The following is a 16,569-nucleotide window of genomic DNA, read 5'->3' as shown; positions in this document are numbered from 1 at the left end:
CTTAATCTTGTAAATGAATACACGCATGATACGCAACACCTGTCTGCACAAACACACATTGGCATATATGTTTTTCTCTTACCCCAGCGCAGAACATCAATAACGAGGTGGTGTACCATGACACCACTATGTACGGTGTGGTGGGCAAAGCTGTAATCCTGGAGTGTGGGTCCGCCATACCTGATATATACATCTGGAGCTTCACCAAACCTGGCACTGAAGCAATCAAAGCAGTAGTGTACGACTTGGGCCAAGGTCCCAAGATCCAGAAGGTAGCACAGACGCTCGGAGAGGTGACGGTCATTTCCAAAAGTGCCGATGTCAGCATCGACAAGATTCCTGTGGCGGCACAAGGCCTCTACACCTGCCAGGCTTTCTATGACATAGAAAACGCACCTGTAGTTTACTATTACTATGTACACCTCAATGTACGAGGTAAGGCTGGCAGTTCATGAGCAAGGTTGCATGCACAATACTGCAAAAATGTCTCACCACTTGCTCAATGAGCACCAAATAATAACATAAAATGCCATATTATTGTTCTGTAGCATTTACTATATACATATTTTTAAAGCTTCATTAGAACAAATCAGCCTCTGCTCTATACAGTTCCGGTGACGAAGCCATACCTCTTGGTGAATGACGTTTCTCCAGTGGAAGGTTCAACAATATGGTTTCGATGCAATCTAGACAACGGGACGGGTCCCATCCAATATATGTGGCAGCAAGAAAACCGCCATGGAAACATCTCAGCGTTTGCGCAGGGCAACAGCAGCATCGTCAATGTGACCCAGGTCAACCGGAACCACACCGGATGGTATAGGTGTCTTGCCAGCAATGCAGTGAACAGTGAACGGTCGGATCGTATATGGCTGGATATTATCTGTGAGTAGAGATCACATTGTCAGACAAAAGCATATCAACATCGGCAGATTTACATTTTAAAAGATTGATGATCATTTTTAACAGTCAAAAACCAATCTGGTAGATTCTTACTTAAACGTCTCCCCAGTTGGTCCAGACACTCCCAGGATTGACGTGACGCCATACACGGTGACTGAGCGAGGGTACTCGGCTCTGGAACGAGAGACCGTCTCTCTGCAGTGTCAAGCTCAGTCCAACCCACCCAGCCAGTATGTGTGGTTCTACAACAACTCCCAGGTGTACAGCGGGCCCCAATTCACCATCACCAAGGTCCTCCGCATGCACACGGGCGACTACGCCTGCCTGGCACAAAACACCTACTTAAACACTCGCTCCAAGAAAACCATCAGCTTAACCGTCTACTGTGAGTTTTAACTTTGCGCCGTCCTGAAAACTTTCAATTTCCGCCTGTCATCTTGTCTTGGTACAGTAAATGGTAGCACAAAAAAACAGAAGCAAACTGGCCATTTCTAGACCAAGACAAATGTTTGATTGGACCTTTTTCTCATTTCATTCTTGATGGGACCTCTTTCACCTGTTTCTACCTTTAATTAAATTCAAGACGTTTTCTGAATCAAACACACACCACACTAAAACACATGCAGACAGGTGTGGAGGCTCTCCAGACTGGTTGTTCCGTTTGGGCTGTCGGGAATTTGACGGGCTTCTCTGGCAGGTAGTACTTGCTGTCATGTCACAGCCATGACAAGTGGCAAATGAGAGAATGGCAAATGCTGGTAACTATTGGCATTTGCTATTCTCTCATTTTTGTCTAACTGATACAGTGTACCCTCGCTATATCACTGTCCATCTACAAATCTTTTTTCCTTACTTCTATTGTTTTGTTGTTATTTTAATCAGTCACTGTCCAAACTCACTCAAAGTCCCATTTTAATTGGACAATTTCAATAGTTAAGGATATGTTGGATTTGAACGGGGGTTCACTGTACGAAGCGTGCTCAGTGATGTCACTCTGGCTCTCTGCATTTTCCACGGCCTTGTTACGCTACATCTTCTCCCCACAGATCCACCGGATGGCTCGCCTTCATGCTCCTTGGAGCCAGCTTTTAATCACACATCCCTGAGACTGCACTGCTCCTGGAATGGCGGGTTCCCATCTGCTAAAGTTCAATGGGCTGATCACTTACAAAGGGCAGGAAGAGCTGAGGCCGAGAATGGGCACAACAGCCAAATTTTGCTGTCATCCCAATATCTGGCTGGCAACAGCAGCTTGTTTAAATGCACTGGCTCTCACCTCGCCCTTAAAAAATCAGTGGAGTGCAGTACGCGTGCAAGTGAGTGCAACAATGCTTGTCAGAAAATGTGCAACCAGTCTTATGTTTTGCTTGGTTGAAAACTCATGAACTTGCTAAGATATCCATCTTATGCTGGTTTCTTGGGGTCAGGACTTGGTTGAATAAAAATCAGCATATGCTGGATTTCTTAGCAGGAGAAAGCCTCAATTTGGTATTCATGAGCGGCAGCCTTTAGACTAGAATGAAAAAGCGAGGCAATCACTGTATAGTATAATAGATGAAGCTTTTCTTCTGCACTAGATCTCCCTCATTCAGAACCAGTGTGTTTAGCCTACGTGACCATCAACAAGCTGTATCTGATGTTGTCTTGCTCCTGGGATGGAGGGACACCAAATGCTTTGGTGTGGTGGGAAGGCCCCACTGGCCTTAGAACGACAAAGGAGGAGAACTCCAATACCCTGATCATTCGCTATGGGATGGCCCACAATGGAAGACCTTACATTTGCCATGCAAAACATCCACTTTCAGTCCAAACGCAGACCTGCAGGCTAACATTAGGTCAGCACACAGAACTAAAAACAAGCCTTAAACTTATCTGAGAGAAAATAAATACAACACACACTTTTCTATTTTACAGAGGCCCCGGTCTTACTAACCCAAAGGAGACGTATATCTGTGTACGAGGGGGCTGATGTCCAACTCTCTTGCAACTTGAGGGCAAACTACCTTCCCACCAGTCAAATAATCTGGTTTAATAATCATGGTTTGGATGTCAGGGACACTTCCAAGTACATGCTCCTACGAACATCAGCTTGGACCAATCTTACTGTGCGAAACACAGATGAGACTCAGGATAGTGGCGAGTACCGGTGCACCTCGAGCAACGCGGTTGGAGGAGCTGACCTTAACATCACACTTGTGGTTAAGAGTAAGATTTGCCTAAAGTATAGCTGTCAAACCAATTCCACAAAGGGCCATGTGACTGGAAGATTTTATTCTAACTGAAACAGCACTGCTGAAAAAGACCAGTACTTGACTGTAATATGATTACAGTTGTAAGAAAATAGATAGGTTAAAAAAAAGTGTCGTCTAGATTAGTATTCCCCATCCTGTAATTGGTTTGACACTTGTGGACTAATGGATATCTTACTTGTAGCGGTCACAATATTTGTCACTAACCTGTCTTTTCAGAGCACCCCATGCCCCCCAATGCCACCCTGATCAAGGTCACGTACCTCGGCCGGCTGCGGAATGAGGTAGAGTTAGTGTGGCAGATGGAGGATGACGCCCAACAAGGCTGGACCGGATTCTTCGTGGAACACCGAGCATTGAACGTGAAGCCCGGGAGAAGAGCCAACAATGACTCGCTGGAGAAAAGAGAAGAACGGATGAGCTCCTCGGTTTGGCAACGTAACGTCATCCAGGATCCTGATGTCAGAATTGACACCGTGGGCAGGCTCACACCCACATCAAAATACCAGTTCAGAGTTATGCCTTTCAACCACCGAACCTTTGGGCACCCCTCTGCTGCGAAGACGCCAGGTATATTAAGCAGCTAGTAGCGGAATGTGCAGGTTTACTATGAAAAAAATAGAAACATGGCTTTTAACATGGGTGGGAGATGTGGTTACATTGTATCACAGTAAAATATTAATAAGACTGAGGAATGATTTCATCTAGTAAAGGTTTAACATTGTTTTTTTTCTTCTTCTTTATCTACTCAGGTGAAGACCCAACACAAACCCTACACAAACACATACACAGATGATGCTCACTTTCTTTTTACTTCTTCCTTTCATCTTTCACCTCATGTTCTGTGTGCATCAAAATATTCCATCTCCAGATAATGATGGGAATTTTGGAAATATTTAAAGTTGGATAAAGTTGAGGATGCAGGGGAATTCATATGAAAAAATAGATATTTTGGCACAATTGGACATATTCTCTTAATAAACCTTTAAAGAGTATAGTTATATTCTAGTAACATGAGTCATAGTACAGAGAAGTTCCTTTTTTAACTATGATACAACTTAAAAAAAAAAGATCTACCTTTGTTCTGTGTTAAAACTCCACCTTTTATAACTTCTAAATACCCATGCATCCATGTCATATACCATATCCAACTTCAAAAATTCCCACAATTTTTCAAATTTAGTCATTCTATACAATTGTTGAGTTGTACACAATACAATAACACATCCAAGTTTGAACTTTTTTCAAGATTACAACTATCTCAAGTATATAAACAGCATAGTATATAATGTACCATGTAGCTTTGTTGCAATGTGTAACTGTGATGTGTTGCAGCTGAGCCACGATCTAACAACTACCCTGCTGTGATTGGCGCTGCTATCGGCGGGATGCTCTTTGCAGCCATCGCAACCATGCTGCTTCTCGTGTTCATTTTCCGCAACCGCAACAACACCCCTCGTGAGTGTTGTAGACACAATGTAACCGCAGTGCATATAATGCAGAAATCAACTTTTCCCTATTGCTTTTCCACAGGACTTCATGACATGTTATTTGGCCTGTGAGTAAACATTACATGTATACAAATATACAATTTAGGCATGATCGATTGATTGATTATTTTGCTTTTTCAAAGACGTCACAGCCAGTCAAGGGAGAACATTAATTTCCCAGAGGATGAAGTAGTGAATGGGATGGACGGGGGAATTGAGGATATGGGTGGTTCATCCAACCCAGGCAAGATGGATAGTAGAATAATTCATTTAGCTTCTGTCTGATGTAAAAAATAAAAAAAAATGCTAATAAATATTTTCTTCATTTAGCTCCACGAATACCCCGGGCAGCTTCACCCTTGACAACAACCACCCAGGCCCCGACAACAGAAGACAACGAACCTGTCAATGTCACCATCACCGTCCAGGCTACAGGATCCTAAAACATATTAAACTCCCAAAATCATTCAGTTCTCCATATTTAAAATATTATTACTATGTGTGAAATATCCACTCTTGAAAAAGAACCCGCTTGGGACAATCATCGTGGAAATAATTTATTTAAGATATACTTCCACAATTAACATGTGAAGTAAAATACAAATAAATTTGTCTCCTTAGTGTCTCAACAAAATGTCTATTTATCTTAACAGTGTGGAAAGAAGAAACAAGTGCACAGTTGAAGAGAACACATTGATAACACAACTTGAATAATTCAACAGCACCACATATATATACACAAACTCTTACTTCTCCATCCTTTTATGTTGGTTTGTTGTCACCAGAGGCGGTAGGAAGTGCAATTTTCTGTGTGCAGATGATGTCACCCAACTTCTGCTTTATCTTCAAGAAAAGGCGCTTGAATTCCAAACCGTCACCCTAAACAAACAAGCTCATTAACATTTCACATTGAATCAATTTCCTTTGACTTAACTGTATTTGTTGCCACCAAAACCCACCTTAGATAGCCTGAAGTCTAACAGTACCATCTTATTCATTTCCAGCAAGTGGACTTTAAAAATGAGCTTGTTATTCCTCTTGTCCAAAGTACTCAAAGTCACCTAAAAGGGGAAAATAGAGATTTAAGTGTGTGTAAATGAGAAGCAACACTTCCCCAAAACACAAATATGGAAATGGACGCCTGAATGCATGAACACACGGATTTTCACACCACACTGCCAACTTCCCACTTGGGCTTTTTTTTTTTCAAATGTAGGTTTCATCTGTGTTTCAATAAGCCAAAGCAGTATTAAAAAGGCGCCCTCTGCAGTTTGCTAAATTGAGAATACAATTATTAAATATACAAAATACTGAAATATGAAATCATGGAATTGTGATGCTAACCAAACAACATTTCCCATTGGCCAGTTTGAACATGGCCTTAAAGACAGCAAATGCAAAAAAATGTCCTCACTAGTGCAATGAATTTGATAAAAGTCCAACTCACTGACACCATAATAAACAATAACATGCTTGATTACATTCTAAAAGTCAAAACTGTTCAAAATATATGCCGATCATATGAGTGTACTTGGGTGTTGTTCTCACCTGATTGTTGCAGGTGAGCTTGTAGCTGAGTGCCATGTTGTCACAGGCGGCTTTGAGCGAAGTCAGCGAGATGTCAGAGCTCACCGATGTGAAGAAACGTGTCATTCGGCGAACTAATCGTTGCCACGCCGTCTGCGTCCAGGGATGAAAACATTACAAAATGAAGTTATCCCAATTTACAAATTACCAATTTAAACCGCAAAAAGAGAATTTGGAAGTCACCTGACTTGCTCCCGGCGTTGCCAGCAGCTGAGAGCCCACCAGCATGTGCTCAGGTTTAATTGGCTGAGAGAAACTGACTTGACCGTCCGATTGGGCGATGAATAGCATGGCTTCCCAGCCTCCCGCCGCCGGGTCGGGCTGCGAGCTGGAAAACTGCATTTTATCATCACTGCGCAGAAAATTAATGTTAGGAGTATACGAAGAAGTACATAAAAGAAAAGGTACATTTTACCTGCTAATTCGAGATATAACTCCAACATCTGACCGCCTGTCTTTGTTGGTACTTGAGGTTAAAGTCGAGACTGACATTTTTACACCTGTGCAAAAATATTATGCTTGACTATCATAAAATTGTCATATTGAGATACAGTTTCCTTTAACTATTACCTTCAGTGAACCAGCGGTCTTTGTGGATGTCCTCAATGGTGATGCGTGCTTCTGGTTTGGTCAGAAGTAACTTGGACAACAAACCTGACCAAAATAAAATAGAGTCATGCACCAACATGGGGAAAACTGGGCTTTATACACAGATTACTTACAAAGAGGCATTGGCTGGATTTTCTTCCAAGGGGTCAAGTAGGTTTTCTTTTTTAGCCAATCCGAAAATTCCTGGCAGATTTCAGACGGTTGGTCCCACGGCAATTCTGTGAAAAAAAATGACAGATGATTGCTTGTTAAGAGTCAAAATTTTGGTAACTGTGTGGTAAGACTTACCTCCAGCCAGCATTGCAGTCAGTACAATCCCACAAGCCCAGATATCTGCAGGCTGAGCTTTGTATTCGCTCTGGCTCAAAAGCTCCGGGGCAACGTAAGGAAGAGTTCCGGAAAGACGATTCATTAACCGCTCTCGTCCTTTGAAGCGAAACATGGTTGCCAGGCCAAAATCGGTCAACTTGAGGTTGTCTGGAAAGCATAGCCATCAGAATAGAACTTTTTTTTTAACAAGACATTTCATACATGAATTTCTTTGTACCTTTGTCATCCAGTAAAATATTCTCTGGCTTTATGTCTCTGTGAGTGATGCCAATTTTGTGGAGGTATTCCTGCAGGATGCATGAAGAAATAATTTTATGCATACAGGTCACCTGATTTAAATAAATATGCAAATGCTTTACTCACTACGGCGGCTATAAGTTGCTGGAAAAATTTGTGAGCATCTATTTCTGTCATTCCAACATCCGGCTCTAAGGAGAAAAGGTAACATTTATTCAGTTATTGGATTTCGAAGGCATCACAAGCAAGAATTTTAAAAATATATTGTCTTATGTACATCTCACCAATCCGATCAAAAAGCTCGCCTCCTGTGCAGTACTCCAAAAAGAGGTAGAATGTGGTCCCTTCATTGCGACAACCGAAGAATCGCACAATGTTGTGATGGTTCAGCATCTGAACAAATGGTCCAAAAGGTTCATAAACAAATGATAAAGCCGTTTTATTTTAGTAATCATATGGATTGTATCACAGTTTGTAACCTGCCTTGTGAACACAGATTTCCTTCTTGACATTTTCTGCACACTCTTTGGCCTGTGTGGTGTCAATCACTTTGACGGCAACTGCCTCCTGAGTCTGTCTGTTCACCAGCAACCTCACTCTGATCAAAAAGGCAAAACATATTAACATCTGATAATGCAAGATGACATAAGAAAAAACATCTCAAATGAAAAAAAACAACAACTGGATTTCATCTTCTTAAAAGTATTTACTCCCAGATCCATAACTAGTAATGTTGGCGATCGGCCCACCTATTTGATTGCGATACGTTAGCACACAACGATCTTAATCTCATAATGAGGTGGACATCGTTACAGGTTAAAGACATGAAACAATGAAACAATGAAACAATGAAAGATTCTTACTCTCCATAAGCTCCTTCTCCGAGTGTCTGAACAACATCCCAGTCTTGCACAAAAGGCACCGCCATACTAAAAGTTTACAGAGATCTCTAAAAGTATGTTGTTTTCTGGAGCGTGATCATAAAAAAACAAATGCAGTCTGCAAATATTAGTACGGAACAACAAAAGTTCAAAATAGCCGCACTTCCGATGAAATCGGCGCGCTGTTTTTAGCCACGCCCACTTCAACGCTCATTCGTTTCCGCCGCCGGGTTAGTTGCGTGTTTATGGTGCGCCTGTTTATTAAACATGATATAGTTTAAAAGCATACTATATATTGATATTTATTTATGAAATAATACTTTTCAAAACAATATTACGGACTAACGTTGTTGTAAAAGAGTTCCATAGCCCACACAATACTCCACAATAGCATCATTACGGTAAAAATATTGAATGATGGTGAAAAAATTTTAATAATGAAAAAAACACAATGCACATTAACGAATATCAAAGAGAAGAGTTTAAAACAAGCTTAATACGGAAATCTAAGAATAAGCAATGAACTAAAAAGTAGTGCAGCAAATACACAACAATTTCAGTTGTATTTGCCAGTCAAAATGGTTTGGACGTCTAATGCCGTCAATGGCAGGCGTTTAATAGTGATTCAAATATTTATTCATTAGTTCAGCTGGTACAGATTTCCTATTTTCTTACATTGGTCAAAACAAAACTTGTTATTATGTGCCTTTGTGGTGCTGAATCTAAATCTGAGCCTATTTTTCTTGTAAACTTAGATGCAAAATGAGGGCTGGGGGAATTCTTGGATCAATTGAACTTGCACAGTGTGCGATCAATTCAGTATGTAAACAAATACACGCTCAAACCCGCCACTGCTTTTGGGAAATGATGAAGCGAGTGTACTTTGTCTTGCTTAGGAAGCTGTTCACATAGCTTATATACCTCATAAAGAAGACAAAACATAATAGATACAATAACTAGCCATTTAACCAGAGTAAATTACTACACTTTTTCAAAATGTAATTCATTTATTTAAATTCCAGTGTATACCTAACTCAGCCATACAAGTCACAGATTACTATTATAACCATAATCTAAGACCTCTACATTCATTTGAACTGTTACTAAATGATTTCACCCCAAAAAGGAATCTGACTGCAAGATATATAGAGACTTTTAAAAGTTTTGATAGTCGAAATCCTTTTTAGTCATATTGATCTCACTTTATTTGTCCCCAAGTTAATCAGTAACATCTCAATTTGGGAAAAGTCCCATCCTTCCCTGGTGTGCATCATTTTTTAGTCAATAAAAGCTCATTTCTCATGAAAACTTTCTGTTATTGACGTTTCCAAAATGAAACTATCTGTCTTCTGGTTTGGGTGGATGGTGCTTCTATGTCTCCTCATGGGTAAGCCATGCAGTGTTTGTGATATTAACAATATCTTTCTTGCTTGGAAATGTAAAGAATAAAGGATAACTTGAGTTTATTCAAAATATAAATTGTCCTTTTAGGTGGACAAGTGTGTGGTAATTGTACTGAAGACAATATGCAAATAACTGGAGGCCATTACACCCTGACTAAGGGGTTAAATATAAGCAGTATGCTGATCTATCACTGTCCCGAGGGTTTCTATCCATATCCTATCAAAAAGCGTGTTTGTCAACTCAATAGCGAATGGAAGGAAGAACCCAGCATCACAAGGCCTCAAACATGCAGAGGTGAGTAGCACCAATAACTCTTTTACACTTACTTGGCATCACACAATGGATTTAATACTTTGTTTCTGTTTTAATAGTGGTTGAATGTCCCAACCCATTTGTGCTTATGCACGGCAGCGTCAATCCTCCTCAGGAGAAATATTTTGTAGACAATGAAACCACGTATGAGTGCTACTCTGGTTACACGTTGCGAGGGTCGGATAGACGCGTTTGTCTACCTAATGGCAAATGGAGTGGCTCCACTCCCATCTGCAGTCGTGACTGTGAGTTCAGTTTTATTTTGTAATTTGAATCTTTTATATCAATTGTAACAAACTTGAAGTTCAAACTATCATCATCACCACCATAAAAGCCATCAATTCAATTCAATTTGCTATAGCCAGATCCTAAATTACCCTAAAATGCCACAAGATGGCATTAAGGTTCTGTATAGGGGGCCAAATAAGTACAAAGTAGAAGTGGGGAAATATTGTGTTTTTCCTGAGATTTTAAAGTACTGCAAAATTTCCTGCACGGTTTTTGTGATTACGAATTACTTTTACATTACTTCCTTCTGGCAAATTTGGATTGGAATCAGATTAATTTACCTTGGGTAGTGAACATGGATTTATTCATTCATTCATTTTCTGAACCGCCTGTCCTATTTACTTACTGACTCACCCACTTTTTTGTTTAACTTTTGCACTTTGACTTCCTACAGCGGGAAGTGATTGTGCCGATCCCGGGATACCAGCTGGGGCCTTAAGAACTGGCAATTCCTTTGGACTAGACGACAAAGTGAAATACAGCTGCAATGGCAATATGTTTCTTGTTGGCTCCCCTGAGCGAGTGTGCCTAGAGAACGGCCAGTGGACGGGCATTGAACCAGCTTGCTACTGTAAGCCACAGTGCACCAGGTGTACAGTTAATGTTAATAACTATCTATATTCTATTCGTATTTACACAATGAATTCTGGGGTAGGCCAGGCTAAACATGACCATCATCCTAAGGTCATTACCTGTAGGCTGGTCATTGCAAAAGGGATTCAGACTGTAAGATTCCCTATGTACAAAATACCTTGTTGCACATTTAAGCACTTTAAATGTTTGCCTCCCCACTTTAGTTTGAAATCATATACATTTGTTTTATTGGTGAGATGAGGAAAATCAAGTGCAGAATTACTGTACATCATTCAATTGGAATTCATTTTTACTCCAGTTTGCTGTGTTTATATTCTCAGATGATTACACTTATGATACTCCACTGGAAGTTTCAGAGGCTTTTGGCAGCTCAATTAAAGGAAGCCTCACCACTTTAGAACCAACAGGCAAGTCTAATGATGATATCATGGAAAGCATAGTATGGTTATGTTTTGTGTACAGTAAAAAAAAATAACAGTCTTTTATTATTATCATTTTTTTTCTTAAACCATTTAGATGACACACAGGAGGGCAGAAAAATCCGGATTTCCAAAACTGGAAAACTCAACATCTACATTGGTGTAGACATTTCAGAGAGCATTGAAGAAAAATACTTCATTGGCGCCAGAGATACTGTAAACAAACTTATCACCAAGGTAAAAACTTTTTTCTTCTGTCTCCTAAGCAAAACACTTCAAAATGAGATTTATACGATCATAAGCAAAGAATATGCATTGGAAATTGTGCCTGTATAATGGCTAGAATACAATTGGCATCACTTTTAATGAAATGTGTCATTTAAAGAGTCAGCACAAGCTCTTCTATTTAAGAGATGGAAATTAAATTCTGATTGGGGTTTAAAGAATCGGATTGACAATGGCCACAATTGTGCTGACTTACAAAAAATACTTCACTGATGTAGAGGACTGCAAAATTCAAATTCAAATAAATAAACAATTGAACTATTTTAGCCCGAGGAAGTGGAATTCTCTTCATATTCTTATATATATCCTCTAAAATGCTTTTTCACTGGACATAAAGAACACCAATGGTAATTTGCAGTATAGGTGTGTGTAGTACTGCAATAATTGACAGTATGTTTTAGGGTGAAGCAGATTAGAAAAAGTGTTTGGCACACCTTCACGTTCACACTTTGGCTGACCGTCCACCAAACGTGTATAAACAGGGTCTTCTCATCCCATTAGCTGTCAGAGCAGCATCCCATTACAAGTGCATTTCATTAAAAACACAAGACGCGTCATAATCCTGACTGATGCTTCTTAGAAGGCATGTCTTGGCATGTTGTCAGTGTTATTAAATGGAACTCTTAAAAATAACACACATAGGCAATTACCTAAGCAATTTACATGTGCTTTTCTGGTCATTATAAAACTATAATGTCATTTTTTTTTTCCTTGTCACCCACCCCTCTCTCTTAGATTTCTTCTTTTCCTATCTCGCCAAACTATGAGATTATCTTTTTCTCCTCGGATATATTTGAAGTTGTCAACATTTTAGATTTTTTGGATGGCACGGTTCAGTTGAATCATGTCAAGGCTCAGTTGGAAATGTTCAAAACTGGAAGTGAGTAACAGATTGGGTCTATTTCTTAATATGTCTCACTTTTGAGGTTTTTCCTTAATTGGATTGTGAATTCCTGCTCAAAAGGTAAAAACACTGCCGGAACTGATCTGAATCTGGCCTTTGAAACTTTTTGGAACAGAATGGCTATTATAAAACAGCGAACTGGGGAAGACGGCTTTAAGGAGCACCGACATGTCATCATTCTTTTTACGGACGGTAACTTCATTCACATCTGAAATGTATCATTGGTTGTTTGAGATATCAATTAAGCCATTTGATTTGATTTCAGGTGCGTACAATATGGGTGGTGCCCCTGACACGACAGTGGAAAAAATCAAGCACATGGTATACATGGACCCAAATTATAAAAAGAAAGAGCTATTGAGAGCAGATTATCTGGGTGAGTTAGCACGAACCCAATATTTAATTGCAAATGAATGAATATTTGCATCCATCTTTCAGATATTTACATTTTTGCTATTGGGGCGGAGGTCTTTGACGATGACTTGAAGCATCTGGTCGTAGGACTGGGTGGTCAACATTACTTCAGGATGAAGGACATCAAAAAATTGCAAAAGACTTTTGATGAAATCATTGGTGAGTCTCTTGTATGACATATGCATTTTCCTTTCTTAGTCCAGCTAGTTTTTATTCGTCTCTGAGATCTAATTTGCTTCTGTGGAGCTCTATATAAGATTATAACGTGATGGTAAAACAGCCTTCTCTTGTTTCCTAATGTATTTACAAACTTTCCAATATTCCTTCCTACACTGTCAGACCAAAGAGATCAAGTATCATTTTATAACTATTATAACCATTATAATACATTACAATGTTCTAATGAAAGGCTCTTGGATTTGGACATTAGCCAAACCCAAGTATACATTGATAACAACAATATTGACAAAAAAATGTCTCCATTTTGTGTTGACTAAAACTTTTGATACATAGTTTCTGATTCATTTTCAGATGAGGATGAAGTCAAAGGCACATGTGGTCTTCATAAGGATTATGAAACCACAAAAGGAAGAGAGAACTATCCATGGTCGGCCCAGGTTGTTGTCCAGGTGAAAAATGAAGAATTTGACTTTTCGTTCTTTTTGCCCATTGCATTACAATCCGTCTCTGTGGACTCAATGTAATTATGCATGTGTTTGACTGCTTCTTTAAGAACGGGGGAAGGGTCATGAGATGTATGGGCTCTTTGGTGACGCCCATGTTTATCTTGACTGCCGCTCACTGTTTCACATTTGAAGATCTGCCCAAACACGTCATGGTCGACATTGACGACGGACAGGGCAGAAGTAAGTGCATACCGATTGGCTCTCCATTTTATTCTAAAAATGGGGTGTCCAAACTACGGCCTGCGGACTACTGCCTAGTTTTTACAGGCCCACACCATATAATGAAAATAGTTTTGAATAAGGACTGCACAAAAAGTTTTAATTCAGCCTAAATTCTATTGCACTGTACCGGATTTTCTCTTTCTTTCTCTCCCTAACAGCAAAAAGAGTTAAAAATTTCTTTTTACACCCAAAGTTCAATATCAGCGCTAAAGTGAATGAGGGCGTGAAAGAGTTTTATGACTACGATGTGGCTCTCATCCAATTAAAAGAATTTGTGAAAATCTCCACTCTAGTCAGGTACAAGATGATTAGATCATATTTTGTATAATAGCCATTTGAAACTGTCTTTTAGACCTTGTCTCGTCTTTGTGCTCAGACCTATTTGCATACCCTGTACCCAGGAGACAAGTGATGGTCTAAAACTGGTTGGTGAATCCACTTGCGCACAACAAGGTAGGCAACATTCTGATCACATCCATTGACGACCACATCTCTTCACATCAACATCATACTGCTGATGAAATGAAAAACAATAACATAATAATACTTTTTCAGCATGTACGGTCTGTAAATAATGCACTCAAAACGGCATCTTTGTGATCTCTAAAAACAGAACAGCTTCTGTTAAAGAATATGGAGAAACTTACTTTCCTGACGCGTAGAGGCAGGTGGGTGGATGAAAAACATGTCCACGCTAAGCTTGGTGATAATGTGAGTTGTTCACAAATTTGGCCTTATTTGAAAGTAATTGTACTTTTGAGTGAATTTTGGCTTTCCCATCATGTGTCACAGAGGGATGAATGCATTAGACATGCTTTGGACGCGCCGGGAATTACGACAAATAACCCACTGGTTCCTGTGACTGAAAACTTCTTATGCACCGGAGGTCGAGCACCCCTCAGAGACCATATAGCGTGTACAGGTAATGTAGGTCCAGTCTTTCCTTGAATGGCCACCATTGGAAATGAAAGGCAATAAGACAAAAACATGAGAAATAAAAAAAACTAATGAATAAATTAAAAAAATATATAAAATCCAACTTGGAGTCATATTGGGTGACCAAACTAAAGTGCATTTCGAGTTATTATTATTTATTTTCATGACACTGTATTCATTTATACATTGATTTAATAAAAAATACATAAAAGACATGAATACAATATGTATTAATAATAATTAAACAAAGCCTAACTTTAACACACATCGACAGCCAATGGTAATATTTTAGTCTACTAAAATATGTGGATGCCAGATATTTATGAGGTGATTTTGATTTTTATGCTGTTTAATGTCCAAAAATAGTCACTATATAAGGTTAACTTTATAATAATGTCGTTTGGGGCAGGTGATTCTGGAGGAGCTGTGTTCAAGAACTATGAACATCGTACAGTGCAGGTGAGCCTTTTCATATAAGCCCAACTTGTTCATTTTGGTGCTGTTATAATTGGTTATGATTATGTTTTTTTTCCCCCCAGATTGGACTGGTCAGCTGGGGAACCCAAAATTTGTGCAAGGGTGGCGGTGTTGTCGAGTCACAGGAGAATTCCCGAGATTTCCACATTAATGTTTTCAGAGTCGTACCTTTCCTCAAATCTATCCTTGGAAATGACAACCAGAATGATTATGCCCCGCTGGAGTTCTTGAAGAGCTAAATGCTAAACGTATATGTGACATGTTGCTATGATAATAATTGCAGAGAAAGCTGACATGAACTATAATAGTCCCATTTAGATTTTTGAATAAATATTTTTCTCAAATTTTGGACACATTTGTATTTATTTAATTTAAAATAAATGACAGCTCTTCCAATTGATCTCACCTGGTAGGATCAACCAATCAGATCCTTCCCAGCAATTCTCTATCCTTTTTCCCAATCAGAGTTATAGTTTTTTTTTACACCTATGCCATTTATCTTTTTATCACACTGTATAACAGTGTCCAACATTCTAATTTTGTGGCTGTTGAGTGGGTACCCAAAATAGTATTCATCATACTAAACAATTTTCCTTTACAACTGGTCGTTTGTCAAATTGCGAATACAAACGCGGCGTGGAGTTACTAAAAGGTTTCATTAAAAGCTTTTTACCTTCACTGATGGAACGTTCTGACTCTCTTTTTGGGTCACAGAGTCGAGGCTTGTTTCCAGCTTGTCTATGCGGGCCTACGCAATGCGGACACCACGTCTGGTGGGGTGCCAGCTCGCATTATTCAAATTGCATTTAGCGGAAAGTACTTATGGTGACTACGCCGGACAGCCCCGTCTCCCCTCTGCGGTGCAAATCAGCATGACTTGTCATTGTTTGTTGTGTGTGTTATTTTTACGAGGCCTGCATTGCATTAGAAACGATGCAGAGGCGGGTTTATGGCTTCGAATGAGCTTATTTGACTTGATCAGCTGACCATTATGCCGTCATGGTTGGCCTCAGTGAGTAAAAGTACAACAAGCCATTCTTCCTATTGGCTAAACGTCCAATATGGGACTTTTCCATCTGCGTCTCTTTGGCATGTGGCGCTTCCCGCCCGCTGTGTGTGTGCGTTCAGTGCTTTTCAGGAGCATTCCCAAGGGAGCATTCATCTCATAACTAATTAGGATGGAGAGAAAGGGAGGTCAGCAGGATGGCCGGAGACAGAAGATGTGAGCGAGACCAACGGGAGTCTTAATTGAATAAAAGCTCCTCCTGCTCTCAGATGTCGTAAACAAAAATGCTTTAGTTAGCCATCTCACTTGTCTTCTACTTTATTGTCCACCTGCTAA

The 16,569-nt window shown here is 39.7% G+C and overlaps 3 protein-coding genes across 3 annotated transcripts; 2 read left to right on the top strand and 1 right to left on the bottom strand.

Annotated features, from left to right (window-relative positions):
• The first annotated feature begins 25 nt into the window (after positions 1 to 25).
• On the top strand, positions 26 to 5,085 carry vsig10l2 (V-set and immunoglobulin domain containing 10 like 2). The gene is made up of 12 exons (XM_077741113.1): positions 26 to 41; positions 88 to 435; positions 610 to 885; positions 1,013 to 1,288; positions 1,950 to 2,219; positions 2,481 to 2,738; positions 2,818 to 3,108; positions 3,372 to 3,722; positions 4,488 to 4,610; positions 4,686 to 4,710; positions 4,786 to 4,886; positions 4,994 to 5,085. The coding sequence occupies exons 1-12, from the start codon at positions 26 to 28 to the stop codon at positions 5,083 to 5,085; spliced, it is 2,427 nt and encodes an 808-aa protein (XP_077597239.1).
• Positions 5,086 to 5,186: 101 nt separating this feature from the next.
• On the bottom strand, positions 5,187 to 8,508 carry chek1 (checkpoint kinase 1). The gene is made up of 13 exons (XM_077740754.1): positions 8,269 to 8,508; positions 7,889 to 8,003; positions 7,690 to 7,798; positions 7,532 to 7,596; positions 7,386 to 7,455; positions 7,127 to 7,315; positions 6,952 to 7,056; positions 6,800 to 6,883; positions 6,645 to 6,729; positions 6,413 to 6,581; positions 6,191 to 6,322; positions 5,602 to 5,703; positions 5,187 to 5,521 (listed from the first exon to the last, which is right to left on the bottom strand). The coding sequence occupies exons 1-13, from the start codon at positions 8,331 to 8,333 to the stop codon at positions 5,405 to 5,407; spliced, it is 1,407 nt and encodes a 468-aa protein (XP_077596880.1). The 5' UTR covers positions 8,334 to 8,508; the 3' UTR covers positions 5,187 to 5,404.
• A 1,019-nt stretch (positions 8,509 to 9,527) lies between these two features.
• On the top strand, positions 9,528 to 15,576 carry LOC144213043 (complement factor B-like). The gene is made up of 18 exons (XM_077741285.1): positions 9,528 to 9,673; positions 9,778 to 9,984; positions 10,062 to 10,247; positions 10,685 to 10,861; positions 11,205 to 11,291; positions 11,401 to 11,540; positions 12,324 to 12,468; positions 12,553 to 12,684; positions 12,758 to 12,868; positions 12,931 to 13,065; positions 13,438 to 13,535; positions 13,640 to 13,772; positions 13,973 to 14,111; positions 14,191 to 14,267; positions 14,428 to 14,525; positions 14,607 to 14,736; positions 15,160 to 15,209; positions 15,290 to 15,576. Exons 1-18 carry the CDS (start codon positions 9,619 to 9,621, stop codon positions 15,464 to 15,466), a joined length of 2,277 nt encoding a protein of 758 aa, XP_077597411.1. The 5' UTR covers positions 9,528 to 9,618; the 3' UTR covers positions 15,467 to 15,576.
• Positions 15,577 to 16,569: the final 993 nt, after the last annotated feature.

The sequence above is a fragment of the Stigmatopora nigra genome, chromosome 19 (genome assembly GCF_051989575.1).
Source record: "Stigmatopora nigra isolate UIUO_SnigA chromosome 19, RoL_Snig_1.1, whole genome shotgun sequence".
NCBI classification, from domain to species: Eukaryota; Metazoa; Chordata; class Actinopteri; order Syngnathiformes; family Syngnathidae; genus Stigmatopora; species Stigmatopora nigra.
Note: the sequence above shows the minus strand (reverse complement) of the source record. Positions and strands in the feature narration are given on the sequence as shown.